This window comes from Trachurus trachurus, assembly GCF_905171665.1.
Source record: "Trachurus trachurus genome assembly, chromosome: 14".
NCBI classification, from domain to species: Eukaryota; Metazoa; Chordata; class Actinopteri; order Carangiformes; family Carangidae; genus Trachurus; species Trachurus trachurus.
In genome coordinates, this window is record NC_139903.1 from 28,476,801 (window position 1) to 28,493,376 (window position 16,576).

At 43.1% G+C, this 16,576-nt stretch overlaps 1 protein-coding gene across 1 annotated transcript; it reads left to right on the forward strand.

Annotated features, from left to right (window-relative positions):
• Positions 1 to 3,738: 3,738 nt before the first annotated feature.
• Positions 3,739 to 15,793, forward strand: exoc3l2a (exocyst complex component 3-like 2a; the record flags this gene model as incomplete). The annotated part of the gene is made up of 12 exons (XM_083985989.1): positions 3,739 to 4,280; positions 5,802 to 6,016; positions 7,103 to 7,862; positions 8,337 to 8,451; positions 8,544 to 8,654; positions 8,756 to 8,856; positions 8,941 to 9,051; positions 9,713 to 9,848; positions 11,099 to 11,221; positions 11,317 to 11,472; positions 13,057 to 13,178; positions 15,478 to 15,793. 12 exons carry the CDS (start codon positions 3,739 to 3,741, stop codon positions 15,791 to 15,793), a joined length of 2,808 nt encoding a protein of 935 aa, XP_083842115.1.
• Between the last annotated feature and the right edge of the window lie 783 nt (positions 15,794 to 16,576).

Here is a 16,576-nt window from a genome sequence, read left to right on the forward strand (position 1 = left end):
ACACACACACACACACACACACACACACACACACACACACACACACACACACACACACACACACACACACACACACACACACACACACACACACACACACTCTGTGGGAAAGCTTTAACCACTGGGCTCTGATCTCCAGGATCTTGTTGACAAGTTGCTTGGCTTGCACACACACAGACACACATCCTTGTAAATCTATCTTTGTGAGGACATGTCATTGACATAATGTATTCCCTAGCCCCTTACCCTAACCTTAACCATCCAAAACAAATGCCTAAACTTAACCATTACTCTAAACCTAATTTAAACCTAATTATAACCTAACGTCTTAACCCAAGTCTTATAACCCTCAAACAGCCCTTGGAAAAAGTGAGGACCGGCCAAATGTCCCCACTTCCCAAAAATGTCCTCACTCACTCACACACACACCTCTGTCATATATCCTTCAACTTGAGCCGTGTCAGTGACCTTGAAGCGCTGCGTTGACCAAACAGACAACAGCTCCGTTTCAGTCCAGTTTCATCAACTTTAAGTTTTCCACTGAGGAAAAATACACAGACGAATGGATGAATGGAACTCACACTCAAGGCCATTTACACTGAATCATCAGTTCATTATCTTCTTCTAAGAGGAATCAGATACACACACACACACACACACACACACACACACACTAGTGCAGTGCAGTGAGCTCTGTTCAACTCTTTCCTGGTACACTGTACAGTTCATGCATTTAGTGTGATTACAGAGGTCCCTGGGGTGCAGGGATGGGGGGAGGGGGTGGAGGTGGTGGTGGTGGTGGGAAGGAGGAGTGGGGGAAGGTTGGTGTTGGTGGTGGTGGTGGTGGTGGGGGGATGTCAGTGGCGTAGGAGGGGGAGAAAGGACGGGACGGGCCTTTCCTCAGGAAAACATATCACCTTCCACCACAATAGAGCTGCTCAGGAAACCGCAGGCAGCCACATTGCTCTCTTGAGTCGCTGAGTACTTTCAGACACGCTCTCATATTCATCAGACGCGCACACACATGCACACACTTCACAACCTGGCAGCCCGCACAGCCAGCAGCACACTCCAGGATGACAGTGTGCTGAAACACTGCACGGCCATCTCAACAGGTAGGTCCATCCCCTGCACTCAGCTCTTCACTTCAATCTCATGTGTTTCTAGTAAACAAGCTGATTTATTTTATTTTTTATTTTTTATCTCATTCCATTATATTTCTCAGTTGAGGTCAGTGTATCTGGATTTCTTGGTGCCCATCCAGTTGTTGAAGGATATTTGAACTCACCTTGTTTGTGTTGCTCAGTGACTGGTCTTGTTACACTTCTGTTAAGTCACATTTGCAGGAGAAGGTCGCTGCTGCAGGTCTTACTTCAGATTATGTGTGACCTTCCTGATCTGCTGATGTAGACCCTGTACAGATGTCTGTCTGCCATCTCCGTATCACTTATTATTCTATCAAGAAAATGTATTTTCATGGAGTAGTAAACTCCTTCACAGCAGTGTCTTCTTGCCCTGCTTACAGGCTGCTCAGGCTGGTTCAGAAATCAGATTACACAGGCGTTATAACAGCAAAGTGTAAAAAACTGACCAAACTGGAGAGTGTGTGGTGTTTACTTTATTTACCCACAGACAGCAGTGCACAGTAAAGGAGAGCTCAAGGTCAGATTTCTATAGATTACTTCATATTTGATCATTTAAATCTTAAACCTTAGTGATAAAAAGCACCTCCATCACTGAATAGAGACAGAGATATAGCAGTTGTACATCAGAGGATCAACTTCTATGACCTGTGGGATGATGATTGTCATTTTCAGTCCAGTCCAGTCTTTGATTTTCTGACTTTGACTTTATTCATTCTAGTGATTTGAGCACAGAGGTCGCTCTGTGATCAGATGACTGCCATCTGAAATCCACTTGCATGAACTCAGAAAACTGATGTAAAGGGCTTCTTCAATCAACATCTGAGGTTGTAAATGAAAACATATATACTTTATATTATAGTAAGTGAGAACAGGTGATATAACTAAAGGTTATTTAATTCTAAATATGTTAATTTAGAGCAGATTTATTTTCCAGATTTATATATTTATCAGATTATTCATACATTGAGACTATATGCTATGAAGGTTTTATTGGCGATAGAATTTTAATATTTCTTATTGAAAGGTATTTGGCTTTGATATTGATACAAATTTTTTAAAATCTGAACTGTTTCTGGTTGTGGTTAAAACAGTAATGTAAGGAGAGGTTCATGGTCTCCCAGGCTGTAGAGTGCACAGGCTTTGATTGCTCTTAATTGTTCCTAATCCTCTCACTAGCTGTGAACAGATCATTTCCTGATGAGATTTCATTGTAGGAGATAAAAACTCAGGTTCCTGGAGCAAAACTGCTTTTAATTCCGGTCAAAACTCACAAGGCGCCGCATTATCCTCTTAAACTGGCTCTCATCCAAGGTCACTGTTTTTTGCCTTTGCCTTTTTTTTTATAGATTGCCCTCTCTGTTTCCTTGCTTTTAGAACAGGAAGGACAGTGACACAAAGACGGAATTTTGAAATAATTAGTTTTACTCTGCGTCACCTGAATTTTTTTTCTTTACTTATTCTACAGTAATTCATCTGTCACTGCGTCACTTTCCGTATAGAGCGTCCTATAGGACCAGTGTCACGTAGACGCTTCAGACTGGTGTGTGTTGGTCCAGTCTGTGCTCACACACCAGTGTGACATATCTAATAAGACTTTTTCTTTCTAAGACTGACTCATATAAAAGAAAAAAAAGGACACCTTATTCCCAGGCTACCTCAGGTCTAAGGCCCATGTTGCCATGGTGACATGTTATCAGTGACACCTGTGCTGACCAGTAGCAGATTAACCTGTAGGTGTGAATGTGAACATGTGGGCTTTGATTTATTTTAATTTTATTTTTTATTTCTTATTCACCCAGAAAGTCTTCAGTTGCACAATTTCTTAAAAGAAATTATAAATCTGCAAATCCTGAGTCATTAAATCTGACACTGGTCAGCTGTAACTAAACAACAGTGTTAGAATTATGTTAACAAATGTTTGTCATATTTCAATTATATAATTTCACTCTGAATTAGCAGCATTGAGAACCTTTCAGAATCAGAGTACAATATTTTCTAACAGTAAATGTACTGGTTGTGTTAAAAATCAGGGGGAGAGATGATGAGGAATGAGTTCCCTTACAGTTAATATTTTACTTAATATACCTCAACACAATTGTTTGTGTCTGAACGGTGTAATATTTATAAAAGGCTGCCCTGTGGCACAAGTAAATGCAGCAATATTTTGAATACATATTTCCTATTTCCTTCGTGAAGTACATTACATAAGCAGCATGTGAGAGGATGTTTTTGATTGTGGTTATATAAACTGTCTGGTAGCAGATTTACCACCAGAAAAAAAACACGCACACACACACAAAAATAACAGTTTTCCACATTTCAGGAGTTCAATTTTCAGTCACACATTACGAACTTCCTGTATGTCCTGAAATGAAGGAATCATGGGTAAAGGAATTTACATATCCTGTTTGTGAACTCCCAATTGCCAAAGCAGATTCCTGTCCAATCAGAATCAAACAGCAGACAAGTTGTCTGATAATTGGATGTAAAAACATTTTAAATTGTTGCTTTCTTGTTTTCTTTGAGAAAATCTTACGCATTGTTCTTTTTTTTTTGCAGTTTTTTTTTTTTTTTTTAAATCTCAGTTGCAACCATGCCCATTCTGAAGAAGCTCCCAGGAAGGTCCAAGAGCTGCCAAGAGTTCCCCAGAGTGAACGGAGAACTGATCCTGCCGCGGCTGGACCTGAATGATCTCAATGATCTGAAGGAGCTGAACGACCTGAAAGACCTGAACAAGAACCTGAACCCCTTTGAAGATGTGGACCTGGACGAGGACGAGAGGAACGGAGGCGACGCCGGCCTCATCATGGGGACGGTCCGGGGAAACCTCCAGCTCAGGTCGATCCGGGATGGAGAGGAGGAGGAGAACGAGGTGAACGCTGAGAGGCACGGGGCGGGGAACCCCAAAGGGAAACCCCTCAGAGGGACCCTGGAACGGATCTGTGGAGTGTCGCCTCTCAAAACCCTGGGAAAGCTGGGGAAGGGACTTCGCATATCAGGACGCAACGTGTGGGGGAGCAACAACAACTCCCCCCACTACAGCCCTGGAGACTCAAACACTCTCCCCCATGAGAAGGAGAAGGAGAAAAGGAAAGGACTGCGCAGAAGCTCAGAGGGAATTATGACCCTGCTCCGGTGAGGACGGGTTGGGGGCAGCTTAATATGTTCAAAAGATTAACTGAATTGCAACATTTTGATATGATAATAGTGCCATATATACCTTTATTTGATTATGCAACAATGTATAAATCAAATGAAAACATAAAGCTATTGAAACACACAGGGCCGTTGTATAGGGGAGAAAGGTGATGATAATTCTAGGGGCCCACAAAAAAACCAAGTAGTCTAATCTTTGTATGACTGATTTATTCTGCATAAGACCCTGACTAATACTCATAGTAATGCTGCATTAGAATCAAAACAAAGTAGGCTAAATAAAAAATTATAATACATACGTAGTCTAAGAAAAAAAAAGTGGAAAAGTCAGCAGGTAGGGGCCCACTTTAGTATTCTTTAAGGGGGCCCAGTATTCCTAGCAACGCCCCTCGAAACACACAGAAGAAACAATCAGAGAATATAAAAATAGTGGAAACAGAGGGAGGACACTGGAGCATATGGTCAGTTCTATAGATTTATTCAGGTGCGGCTGTCTTCTTCAGAGCAAAAAAAAGCTTTATATATATAAAAATAGTATAGTATATAGTAATGTGAAAAAAAATTGAATAAATCAAATTGATTACCTATGAAAAATATGTCAAACAATACACTTTCAGGGCAGTTTTCTGAACGCCTGTGTTAGACTCAGTCCCAGAGAAGAAAAAATAGAACAGCTCTTGTTACGTTGGCCGACAGAGCACTCAGCATATAGTGTGCTTATTTCCTAAGGAGTTATGTAACATACCATAACGACCTGTTGATGTACGGAACCTCTTTTGTTTTTCTGTGACATGTTGTGTACTAGCTGTGCTTACTGAATGGATCTATTTATAACTACAGCCGTCATGCTCAGCAGCAGCAGCAGCAGCAGCAGCAGCAGCAGCAGCACAGTAAAGCAGATGTGTGACTGTAGCTACACAATACAGTACACTGCAAAAACTCAAATATCTTACCAAGAATATTTGTCTTATTTCTAGTCGAAATGTCATTTCTAGTCCAAACAAATCTCATTATACTTAAAATAAGACTCATCACATCAAAAGTAGCTTGTTTTTAGACACTTTTTACTCCTTTCAAGCATATTTTACACTTGAAATAAGTAGAAAAATCTGATAGTGGAACAAGTTTTTCTTCCTTTTAACAAGCACAAAAACCTGCTTTCACTGGCAGATTTTTCTACTTATTTCAAGTGAAAATTTGTTTGGAACAAGTGAAAATTATCCAAAAACAAGTTAACTTTAAGGTGATGAGTCTTATTTTATGTGGAAAGAGATTCGTTTTGACTAGAAATGAGACATTTTGACAAGAAATAAGACAAATATTCTTGGAAAGATTTTGAGTTTTTACAGTGTACAGCACAGTACAATGCAAACATCTGATCCCCCAGTGGCATTCCCGTTCAAAAAGATTCCTGTGAATGCGAGTCTCTGTCTTGTAAATGGATGCTCCCTGCAGCTGCAGTCGCTCATGCTCTCTGTTGCCACTGTGGATGTTGTGCAGCTTCACAGGTCGACGTAAGGAGGAGCGCAGGGAGAGCCTGCCCTGCGGGGACCTGAACACGGGGACCGAGGTGGAGGCTTCCAGACGGCCCTCCTTCCTCAGGATGGTCAGTCTGGGTAAGCTGAAGAGGGAATCCATGTCCGACAAGGCCTCCCAAGAGACCGAGGAGGAAAGCGAGGAGGAGCCGGTGGTCAAAACTCGAGAGCCTCTCTCAGGTAATTATCTAAGCTGTAAAAATATCTGGGGCCCTGATCACAAACTTAGATTACATATCAAGTAATCAAGAAGAATAGCTCTTTAGCTCCCTGCAGTTACAGGACATTCCTCCTCCTGTCCAACTCTCCGTCGAGGCCGGGACCTCCACAGATTCCTGAGTCACTGGGTTCAGTCAACAGTAGAATGTGAAATCAGGAAGTGACCACACATTCCCAACCCCAGGCTCCTCTACATAGATGTTCAAGCAGGCTCCACAGGGAACCTGGCTGTGAATGGAAGTGTGAGCAACAAAAAACTTAATGTGTCAGTCAGACCCCCCCACAGCTACTCAATGACCATAAAGAACAGACGTACACTTTGTCAGCAGAGACGTTGTAGCAGGGCAGGCAACTGATATACAGTAACACTGTGCATAGTATGCAAAATTAAAGGTCCAGTGTGTAAAAATTGGCAAGGTTTATTGGCAAAATCTGAATATACCACGGTGAATATGAAGTCTATAATCGCTATAAAATAAAAATTTGTAGCCTTATTATAGCCTACATATAGCAAGGGTTTTGCTTTAGAGAGTGTCGCCATCTTGCGCAGCCATGCTTGTACGGCAGCCCGAATGGAAAATCCAGCCAATCAGAGAGCACGTTTCGCGAGTTTCGCGTTCATAAATAAACCAACGAAGAAGAAGGGGGAAGGAAAGAAGAAGGAGTAGGAAACAGCAGAAATATCATAAAATGGTTTAGATCTTCACCTCATCGCTCCATGCTCCTGAAATACTCCCAGTCGTTCCAGTGGTGAACAAGTTTTTTTTGTCCTCGGAGGCCACGGTCACTTTGCCAACGGGAGGGGTCAGTGCGAACGCTAGATATCACGGTTTTCCCCCCATTTTACACACTGGACCTTAAAATCATCAATGGTTTGGGAGTTTTTGAGTAATTAATGATCAGTGTTTGTGGCCGCAGTTTGGGGGGGGGGGTTCCAAGGTGCCTGTTGCCTGGGGCCTCCAGAGTGTCTAATAACGCCCCTGTTTATTAGCCCTTTGTGAATGTTCCAAGGACACATTAAATCATCTATCCTCCTGCTCCCCACAGTACTAGAGATCCTGCAGCTGGTCAACCACCGCGACCTCCTGCTGGCCGACACACACATCCAGGAGCTGGAGCGCGAGTGCGAGCTGCTGGCTCTCCTGCCCACCCCGCGCACCGGCACCCCCACCCTGGCCACTCCGCTCTGCCCCAGCTCCCCCTCCAGCATGATCCCCCTATCGTCCTCCTCCATCGACGACTCCCTCAGCTCCAACGCCACCCTGGACTCGGGCCGGCGGAAGGCCAAGGACGTGGAGCTGCTGTACGAGGCCCTGCAGAAGGAGATGTGGGACGTGGTGCGGGAGTCCCTGCGTCAGCCCAGCGCCGGGCCCAACCTGGGGCTGGTGGTGCTGGTCATCCAGCAGGAGGAGCACGCCGACTCCGCCTGGGCCCTGAGAGAGGAGACCATGCCGGAGAGAGAGGGCCCCCATCATGTGCAGCCCAACCACCGCCCCCGCCGGCTGAAGATGAAGTGGAGGCTCGCCGTGGCGGAGGCTGCAGACTGGAGCCTACCGCATCAGGTGGACACCCAGGCGGGCCAGCTGGCCTCCTACCTGGAGCGGCTGAGGAGCCGGATGGTGGACGACCTGGATGCTGCCCGGAGGAACGCCGTGTCCATTTACCCAGAGGAGTTCACCGCCTTCCAGGTGTACGTGGAGAGTTACCACCGAGCCGTGGCCAAGCGTCTCCGCACTATTACCAGCGGCCCCCTGCAGATCACAGACGTCTACTCACTGCTGGACTGGTTCTACAACATCTACAACAGGTAGGGAGCGGTAATTTACAGAAACTGATGCTGGATGCTCAGTTTGATCACTGCAAAAGCTCAAACTCTTACCAAGAATATTTGTCTTATTTCTAGTCAAGACAAATCGCATTATACTTAAAATAAGACTCATCACCTTAAAAAGCAGTTTGTTTTTAGATACTTTTTACTTCTTTCAAGCATATTTTCAAATCTGATAGTGGATCAAGTTTTTCTTTCTTATTACAAGTGCAAAAATCTTGCTTTCACTGGCAGATTTTTCTACTTATTTCAAGTGAAAATGAGTTTGAAACAAGTGAAAATTATCTAAAAACAAGTTAATTTTTAGGTGATGAGTCTTATTTAAAGTGGAAAGAGTTTAGTTTTGACTAGAAATGAGACATTTTGACAAGAATTAAGACAAAGATTCTTGGAAAGATTTGCAGTGATGACTGACTGGACTGGTTCAGTAATGATTCATCATTTCCACTATAGGGATGTTCTGGGAACGATCGGCACAACCTCGCCCATCAACTACTCCCCTCTGGAGCCCATCCTGCCTCAGGACACGGTGGACAGACTGGAACAAGACTGCATCAGCATCGTCCGGGTAAGAAATCTCACTTTTTAAAGGTCTAGGTCTTTGAAAACCTGATCGATCGTCATGTTTTAATTATTTTTTGCTTTTGCTGTGATTTCCAGGACAAGGTGACCACAGAGCTGCTGCAGGTTCTAGATGAAGAGGAGCGGCTGTGGGCCCAGACCCTGCACATAGAGGAGTATCAGTCACATCTTGCACGCTCTGTCATCCAGGTAGAACCTCACTCCTCAATTTCACTGTGAAAAGAAATCTAAGAAATTGACGTTTTCAATCTTTAATTTTTGTGTTTGGGCCATGTCTTTCCCTATTCCAGAGGCTAAAGGTGGATTTGGACAGATCAACATCTGTGAACCAGTTCCTAGGGGCAAGAGTGGCTCGTTGTAGTCTGGCTGGGTTGGCTGACTTTCTCTATAGGTGGGTACAAGTTGGATAGGGCAAACATATTTCATGAATCATATAACCATTCAACAGGTTCTCACAAAAGTCCTCTGTGTCCAGTTTCCAGAGGAAGGTGGAGATATTCCATGAGACTCAGGCAGAATTTGGAGACCGAGGGGATGGATATGTTTCCAGGACCATAGCTCTGGTTAACTGCTGCCCTCCTCTCAGGTAGGAGAACAGTTATGGTGAAACAGTTAAAGGGATAGTCCACCCAAAATTCAAATTTCACTCATTATCTACTCACCCTCATGTCGACTAAGAGCTGTGAGAATTTTCAGAGTTATCCGTGCCTTCTCTGAGTTACGGGGGGGTCTGCGCAGCAGTATTTGTCCATATAATGGTTGTCAATGGATACCAACTTTCTTCGTCCAAAAAGACACACTAAAAAACATCCAAATACCTCCATAGTGCTCGTCTGTAATGTCCCTCTTGTATTGAGCAGGGAACTGAGACACTGGGAGCTTCCGCTACAAACAAGCTTAAAATATAGACTTATTAAATTTTTTTCTGAACAATTTCTCATGTCAGGGCTTCAATACAAGAGGGGCATTACAGACGAGCAGTATGGAAGTATTTGGATGTTTTTTGGTGTTTCTTTTTGGATGAAGAATGTTGGTATCCATTGACAACCATATTATTGACAAATACTGCTGCGCGGACCCCCTCGTAACTCAGAGAAGGAAAGGAGGACTCTGAAAATTCTCACAGCTCTTAGTCGACATGAGGTTGAGTAGATAATGAGTGAAATTTGAATTTTGGGTGAACTATCCCTTTAACTCACTTTAACGCTGGAAGCAGCTGATAACGCGTCCTCCTGTGTGTCCTGCAGATCCTTTGTGGAGCGCTGCAGGCAGTGTGACCCACAGAGCAGCGAGGAGTCAGGCCAGAGAGCCAACTCCTCCCTGGACAGGATCATCAACCAGTCGGTGAAGGTGCTGACCGACCGACTGTTTGAGCACATCAGGGTGAGAACTATGATCCGACATTGTAGATGAGAGTTGACCTGGAAAGAACTGTGCACACTTCATTTGTTAAAAAAACAAAACAAAGAATCCCTCTAATGTTACCATAATAAACTACAACCCAATGACCAGCAGGAAGTGTGCTCATGCTCCATATAAGAGGCAGTTACAATCACTCCAAAAAAGAGGAGGGACACTGTGAAAACAGATGACATGTCCTACATTCAAAACTTCACAATCACAAAAATAAAGTTATTATCACCTACAAATTGTACTGAATGCACTGATAGCTGAAATCCACAAAAAATAAAATGTCAGTAGTTGTAAATACAGGCATGCAGCTGCAGCTTGACTCATACACGCACAAAACACGGTCTCATCTGCAGCTTTGAGCTACTGCTAGCAGAAAGCTAAACTATAAACAACCTGCAGCAGAGCCACTCATCTGCTTCCATGGTAAATGGAACAGCCTTACCTGTGCAGGTTGAGAACAACAACTTATTTCTATTTGTGCACCATTTGCAGCTAATAGTAACACTTTAATTCCCTCTTTAAAAAGACATATAACCAACCTTTCCACAAAGGGCCGGTGTGGCTGTAGGTTTTTGTTCCAACCAAGCAGCAGCACACCAGACCGGACTCATTCAATCAAATGATCTCAGCTTTCAGACAGTTGATTGGTCCAAACTGTGTGCTCTTGATTGGTTGGAACAAAAACCTGCAGCCACACGGCCCTTTGTGGAATAGTTAACCCATGTCTGTTCTCTAGTCACTGGCTGAATTATCTAATGTCTGAAAGGCGATGATGAAATTCTATCATCAACTGATACAAAAAAAAAGTCTTCAAATGTGAAGTTCTGCCATAAAGCTGCATATTTTCCTCATTCATAAATATTATTGATCCAATAGCATCTAAGCAGGAATTTAATGATACAGCTTGAGTTCAAGTTCAAAATACTTTATTAATCCATAAAGGAAATTGTAATGTGACAGCAGCAGAATCTCATACAGACAGACACAAAAAACAACAACCATTACTGTAAATAAAACCATTTTTTTATGACACTAGTTTTGCACAGTGTTTGGAGTGATTTTTATCATATTCTGTATTAATTTTAAATAAGATAAATAAAAAGGCAGTAAAAAAGTGTGTAGAAATATAAAGAAAATGGAAATGAACAGTACAGGTGCCTCAAAGTTGTACTTGGTGCTTGTGTAAATGTGTAAACGTGAGTCTTGGTCTTTTCTTTCAGCCTTTCTTTGACAAACTGATCAAGAGAAAGTGGCTGAACAACACAGAGGCCTTTGAGGCCATTGAAGCCAGCATCAAGCAGCACTTCAAGAAGTTCAGGAGGATGGATATTCCTCCATACCAGGTAACAGCTGCAGGACAAAACACAGTCTGGGTTGACTTGGAGATTCTATGTATGTGTGCAGTCAGTGAGTGATGAACGCTGTAAATGACTGACAGACGCTGGTGGGCGAGGTGCATCGGCGAGTCCTGGTGGAGTACACCAGAGCCATCATGAGGGGACGGGTGATCTGCACATCCTCCAAGATGAGGAAGCGGATGGCTTTCCGTCTGCAAGACGAGGCCAAACAGCTGAAAGGGCTCTTTAAAGATCTGGTGAGTGTGGGATTTATTTATCTAAATAAAATAGTACAGGATACATTTGAACTGACTCAGCCTGCACTGGGACGCATACTGCATCTAGGACAGGGGTTCAACTAGTCTCACTCTGGGACCCACATTTTCCCATGGTCATTAAGTCACGACCCACTTTTATAGAATTCAAACCAAGATTTTTTTTTTAAAGCCTTTAAAAACTCATTTTGCTCTTTATTGAGCAAAGTGCATTTCAGAGCACATGAATGAAACTGAGGAGTTACCATGACAACTGCATGTACGGAAGTGAATAAAATAATATCAAACTGCACAAAATGGAGACCAACAAACAATATATTTGACTTCTAATGCATCTCTGCATTCAGAGCATGTTCACAAAAGTGAATAAATATCAAATTGCACAAAATAAAGACCCACAAAACAAAACAAGATTCACTGCATTCAGGCCACATTAATAAGAAACTGATATCTTTGCATTCAGAACAAATAATAAGAAAGTGAGGAGGAGCATTACAACTGCATGTGTTCATGTGTCTCGTGTGCCTTTCAAAATAAGTTATTTTTCAAAATAAAAGACATGTCCAACATCAGATGTGCATTAAATATTATTTACTTTTTTGACCAGCTGTCCGCGACCCATCTAGAACGGGTCCGCGACCCACTTTTGGGTCCCGACCCACCAGTTGAGAACCACTGATCTAGGAGACAACAAGTAATTACTTTTTCAGCAGCACACCAACTATTATAAATAATCACAAAATGCTGATGGCTGCAAACGGAGAGCAGAGCTGGCGAGGGGAGGGGAGCGCGGCGCGGCGCGGCGCCCGGTGCCTGTGAATGGAGCCTGACCCTCCAGCTTCCTAGGTCAGGAGAAACTCAGACAGTGTTGATACAGGAGAGCGCTCTGAAAAATGGCTGCCGTCAGTGAGATGGAGATGGATGAACCAGGCTTACGTTAGCACTTGCCACCGAGGGGGAGGAGGGGGGTGGGTGGGGGGTGTAAAACAACTGGGCCAACAAACAAGTTCAAACAAGTGTCCGTCACCTCGGCTGACAACAGGAAGCCGCTGTGTTCAGAAGGAACTTCCTGTTCCTGTCAGCTGGCCCGGCTTTGATGTGGCTCTGGGATGGCCTTGATGGCCTCTTTCACTGAGGAGTGAGATGAAGTGTCTGTGGAAACTGGGAACTCGGGGTTGGAGGCGGTGGGGGCGGGGGGGATGGAGATTGGTTTTTAATGGCTGTCTAAAAGAGACGCTGTTATTTTTAGTGAATGCCAAGCCAAAGAATTCTGCTTCTTTTTCCTGAGTGTTGAAAAGAAAAAGCAAGAGCTAGAAAAACAGAGGTGGGGTTTTGTTATTCACTCGGTAAATTGCCCTAAGTGTTTTGGCCTCCAGCCTGAACATATTAATCTGCGTTTCCCCTGAAGCTTCACTACATTTCTTATCATACATCTTCTTTGAATAAACATTGATAACACAACAAACCCCCCGCAAAAGGAAGCATGAGGATTTCTTGTTTTGTTATAGTCTTAAGTGCCTTGATGATTAAATAGTTTCTCCATCTTTTGTCTTTTGTCTCTTCAAGGAATCCAGCTCCTCCTGGTTGGACAGTGTCATCAGTCACCTGGCTGACATCATCCTCCTGGAGGACACTCCTTCCATCCAGATGGAGGTGGCCGTCCTGGTGAAAGAGTTCCCAGATATACGGTGAGTTGTGGAACACATTAACTGTGTTGGAACCAGGAAGCATCTAAAAAAACAAATATGTCTGCTCCATACCCCCAAAGGCCTTATATATTCTTTTATGCTTACTACTACACATTCAGAGTGCTGTTCTTGGCACCTAGCCCAAAGCAGAGAAAATGTAAGACTATGTATGGCTTTTTTTTTTCTTTCTTTTTTTTTTTTGTCACAATGGATCAAAACAAGGAAAAGGAGCGCGGAAACATATCTAGATTAACTCTGCTATTTTTGGAGAGGTGTGCGGGGTTCTGTTTTGAGAATGGATGAGGCTGAGAGGCCCTGTGGGAGCCGACCGCCCAGGCTGTTTGTGCACAGAATAAGACTCAGGTAGATAGTTGGCAAGCGACGGCCCGCATGTGACGCATAAACCCCTCGGCGGAGCAGACAGGAAGCTGCTGCCGAGTATTTCCTGTTCCTGCCACTCTGCAGGAGACAGACTGGTGCCACGCACGGAATCAAAGAGGGAGAGGTGTGGAAGAGGAGAGCAAAACACAGTGTTTCGGATCTGGAGACATGCTCGCTCACCGCTCGACTCGCCCCCTTTGTGTTTACTGTGTGGCATCCCCCTGCTGGTATTTTCGGAGATCAAAGGCGGGCCGTCCTTCCTGGAGTTTTCTGGGTGCTTCATTGAACAAGTCCATTCATAGACACATGACGGTGGTGGCACATGGGAATATACATGTCAGTCCTTCCAGCCTCCTTCCAGCCTTTCCTCCTGATTCACTCATGTATCTAACTGCCAAGTGGTGACCTATTGGTTCTATTAATAAAACAGGCTAACTTATCATCATAACTTATCATTTACATAACTCATAGCACTGATCAATTTTGAGATTTTGGACTATTTTGCTTCCTCAACATGTCTTCTTTCAGAATAGTAGAAACTAATGATAGAAAATCTACATTAAGTTGGTTATTTTACTTCATTTTGTTTTCTTTCATCAGTAGATTTCTCCTAAATTCTCCTAAATGCTACAGGCAAACTGTGCTGTGCCTGTTGTCTGACCCATGTCATGCCAGGTATCATTGTAAAGCTCTCTCTCTCCTGAATAATGATGTGGGCTCCAAAAATTGTAATTTCCCATCAGCAACCAATCGTAAAAGTATGACTGACAATAACAGTCTATGGAATTTTACAATACAAATCTTTAAGGGCCATTTTCTCAAAATGAGTTTTTCCTCAGACTCTGAGCCAGAAATATCCACTTGAGTAGCACTTACAGACACCAAACCTTCCAAAATTGATCTTTTTTTTGATAAATCAAAATTTGATTTGATTTGATTTTTTTTATTATATTTTTTCATATTTGATTACGAAGTATATGTACAGTACATAGAACTCAAACCCCCACATCTCATGTTCCCTCACAGAGGATAAATCAGTATTAATCAAATAAAACAAACTTGACAATATAGAAAAAATTGTAAGAAAAGCGGAACACTTCATATCACAATTTTCAAAGGGGCTGGGTCCCTTTCATAGCAATCAGAGAACCAAAATAATATTCAAAAATATACCCTCAAACACAACAAAACAAATTCTTTTAGGACTGGTGACAGTATTTTCTCATTTACAGAGTGATAAAAATAGATATCCCAAATCCCCTCTGTAAAAACTTCTGACTCTAATACGTCAACAAAATAAAACAAGAATTTTGAAAAGTCACTTTATCCATTGTTCAGATTTCTGTTCTGGGAATGTATGCAAATTAGTGCATATTTAATTAGATATTGCCTCATTTACACATTTGAACATTAAATTTGACAAAACCTGTAATACAAGAAATAACTGTCTTAATGTAAGTGATAAACTTGTGAAGTTTAATGGTGATATCTGTTAGTTTAAATTTGTACCCGATTCACCTGTAGCGTCTCACCAAAACAGAAAGTCAAGAGCTTTTCCCACTCTGGCTTAATGAGGATTCAAGAGTTGAAAGGTTCAGAGGTTGATTAGTCAGTAATGTGAAGTGAAATTCAGTGTGGAATGTTTCAGCTGTGTCCAAACAGATGTTTCTCTTATTACTGGCTGACAGCCCGTCCCTAAAGATTGGTCATAAAACTCTAATGAAATGAGCCTTTTTTTCGGAAAATGATACCGAATCTTTTGTCCTTTCCGAAAGACAGACATGTGACTCAGACAGATGTGACTATTAGTCAAAGTCATTCCAGTTTTTGACAGCGCCAGACAGACCAAAACGTCCAGTAACAGCAGTTTGTCTCCCTTTCCCTCATCCTCCGTCTCATATCCTTCCTCCCCACACAGGAAGAAGCACGTTTCCACCCTGCTCAACATTCGGGGGATGATGCGGCAGGCCGAGCGTCAGGAGATCCTCAACATTGTCAAAGATTTCGAATGCAGCAGCGTGCTCATGTGCCGGGACCACGCCCTCTTCTCCGACATCCCCATCACCTCAGAGGTACACTGCATCAGCCTGGGCTTCCTCCGGCTCGCCATGACCATCTCCAACTGGTTCTCCGAGCACCGCCCGAGGAGAAACCGCCGGCTGGGGGGCAGGAACGCCACGCCCCCGCCCGCAGAGAGCATGGAGGACATGAACAGACGCCAGAGGGAAGACTAAGCTGTTGTGGTGTTTGTGTTAGGAGAGCAGTCACAGACGCTGTGAAGACACCGATGAGATGTACACGCACCTTGACCGAAGACTGTACCAGATTATTGTTACCAGCCATTTAAAAAGAAACTTGACCCTCAGGTACTGCTCGTACTGTACACACTCACTCACTGACATTTCTCCATCTCTGCACGACGTGCATCTTTAATGGAAATGTGAAAACAGACTCTGCATCGTGATAGTTCATTAGACGTTGTAGTTTTTTATTCTGATCTAGAGAAACCCATGAATAAATGAATAAGTGCTATTGGTATCCTCAAAATGTAACTTCTTCAGCCTTTCGCTCCCCCATGTCATTGCAGAAACAACTGCCAGCAGATGCAATGCAATATGATTTTGGATGTTTTTCTGTTTTAACATATTTACCCACTCAAATATACCCACTCTCTGGTATAAAGTGCATAAATAAATATATATATATATGTGAGGAAATAGTGTAATGAAATGTAAATGTGTTGAACTCTCACTGTGAATGAAATGAATCTGCTGCTGGAACCCTAATAAAAACCCATTGACTGGGCAGATTAAATGGATGCAGCCACTCTGTTGTTGTGGGTATAAATACTTTATTCTTATTTCAGTTCAAACAAACTCACAGTTATGGTTATGTTATCATCAGGGGTGGTCACAGTCCGCAGCTCCAGCACTGGAGTTTATAGTACAGAGTACAGTACTGGAGAGCAGTACCAGTGCTAAAACTATTTAGGAGGAGGGGGGGGCAAAACCTTTTCT